Below are 2,264 nucleotides of genomic sequence, written 5' to 3' on the forward strand. Positions count from 1 at the left end.
TGACATGTAGTTGCAAAGTTACTTACAGTTAGTAGAATGTCTAAAGTGGACTATCGAAATAAAGTGTAACCAAATTAATAATTTAATTCAGTAATTAATAGTTTAATTCAGCAAAGATGCATTACTTTGATCAAATGTGACAGGAAAGACATTTATAATGATACAAAAGATTTCTGTTTTCAATTTTCTGTTCATCAAAGAATCCTGAAAAGGCAAATCAGCATATTAGAATGATTTCTGAAGGGTCATGTGACACTGAAAATTCAGTTTTGCCTCACAGGAATTAATGACATGTTAAAATGTTTTAATTTTTAAATTATAATAATAATATTATTATTAGAAAAATATAATAATAATATTTCACAATATTAGTGTTTACTGTATTTATTACTGTTTTTACTGTATTACTATATATCTATCTGTCTGTCTGTCTGTCTAAATTGTTGGTTAATAATACAGTATATAATAATACAAACTTTCTTCCATCGTTGTCATTGTTATGTCTGTAGGCTTGGAAGAAGCGCTGGTTTATCCTGCGTAGCGGGCGCATGAGCGGAGACCCGGATGTACTTGAGTACTACAAGAATGACCATGCCAAAAAGCCCATTCGCATCATTGACCTGCACTGCTGCGAGCAGGTGGACGCCGGCCTCACCTTTAAACGCAAAGAGTTCCAGGACAGCTTTGTGTTCGACATCAAGACGGCCGAGAGAACCTTCTACATGGTGGCAGAAACGGAGGAGGAGATGAACCGCTGGGTGCGCTCCATCTGCCAGCTGTGTGGATTCAACCAGTCAGAGGACAACCATCACGGTAGGAGAACCACGTCTATGTTTGTGTTCACATTCAGCAATTTTGGGCAGATTCTGTTGAATTTAGCTCAGGAATCTGTGTTCAGCTATATAGGCAATGTTAACGTAGTAACCGAATTCAATAGATTTACTGTATGCCATTATCTATGGTTTTACAGTAACAGTGCTCTCATCTGGAGCATTGTGCTATTTTTTCTCTGAGATGATGATACGACAGATGGAAAACAATCACAAGTAACCTGATGCCATATCTTATTGCTTTCCTTTTTTCTCTCTCTCTGTCATTTGAGAAAGTTGGGCTGAACCAGCCTTGCCAAATGGATGCAGTGTCTGAAAGGTTTATTGATTTTTTTCCCCCCTTTGTTTTGTTGAAGAAAAGGGAGGGAATGCTGCCCATCATTGCAGGCATAGTGCTAGTGTATATTCTAGAGACAGTTAAATGCTGGTTGTTTTTGACGTAAAGAGGACTTTATGATTGTGGGATCTGGCAGCTTACATATAGCTTATATTAGTTCAAGTGAACTTTTTACTGTAAAATAAAAGAGAGAACTTTTAGCTGAAAAAAAATCTATATATTAATATATGTTATGTAATTATTTTATGTTAGTACATATTTTATGGTACATATATGTTAGTATAATGTTATATATAATGTTTCTATATATATAAACGTTAGTCGACCAAAATTGTATTATTCAGTTAGCCGCAGAAAAAGGACTTATAGTTGACTAATGGCTTAAATGATTGACTATTAGTCGACTAGTAATTATTTAGTTGAGGGCAGCCCTAAAACAATTATTAATAAAAAATATATATATACAGTATCTCACAGAAGTGAGTACACCCCTCACATTAATTAATAAAATATTAATAAATAATAACAATATATCAAAACATTTTTTTCCCTTCAATAAATTAAGAACCCTAAACAAAACATTGCATATTCTACTAATAGATTTTGGCAATGCCAAGATCATACAGTGCTGCTTGAAAGTTTGTGAACCCTTTAGAATTTTCTATATTTCTGCATAAATATGACCCAAAACATCATCAGATTTTCACGCAAGTCCTGAAAGTAGACAAAGAGAAATAAATGAAACAAATGAGACGGAACTACATACTTTGTCATTGATTTATTCAGGAAACTGATCTAATATTACATACTGCGAGAGGCAAAATTCAGTTGTATGTGACTCTAGGATTAGCTGCTAATTTGATGGTGAAATTATGGTGCGTTCAAGTCATGTCGGATAGATCGTATTTATCTCATTATTACGAGTGGGAAACTCGAAATTTTCTTGAAGCCCCGCCAAGCATGGGCATCCTCAAACAGAAGGTGGAGGAGCGCAGGGTCTCTGACATCCACCAGCTCCGTGACGTGATGTCGTCATGGAGGAGTGGAAGAGGACTCCAGTGGCAACCTGTGAAGCTCTGGTGAACTCCATGCCCAAG

At 35.7% G+C, this 2,264-nt stretch overlaps 1 protein-coding gene across 1 annotated transcript in view; it reads left to right on the plus strand.

Moving 5' to 3' along the window:
- LOC107699826 (GRB2-associated-binding protein 2-like) overlaps positions 1-2,264 on the plus strand; it is an 89,356-nt gene that overhangs the window by 30,667 nt on the left and 56,425 nt on the right. Inside the window, exon 2 of the mRNA XM_016501220.1 lies at positions 510-813. Within this exon, the coding sequence (XP_016356706.1) occupies positions 510-813 (304 nt within the window). The remainder of the gene's footprint in view (positions 1-509; positions 814-2,264) is intronic.

This window comes from Sinocyclocheilus anshuiensis, unplaced genomic scaffold (assembly GCF_001515605.1).
Source record: "Sinocyclocheilus anshuiensis isolate Anshui unplaced genomic scaffold, SAMN03320099.WGS_v1.1 scaffold194, whole genome shotgun sequence".
NCBI classification, from domain to species: Eukaryota; Metazoa; Chordata; class Actinopteri; order Cypriniformes; family Cyprinidae; genus Sinocyclocheilus; species Sinocyclocheilus anshuiensis.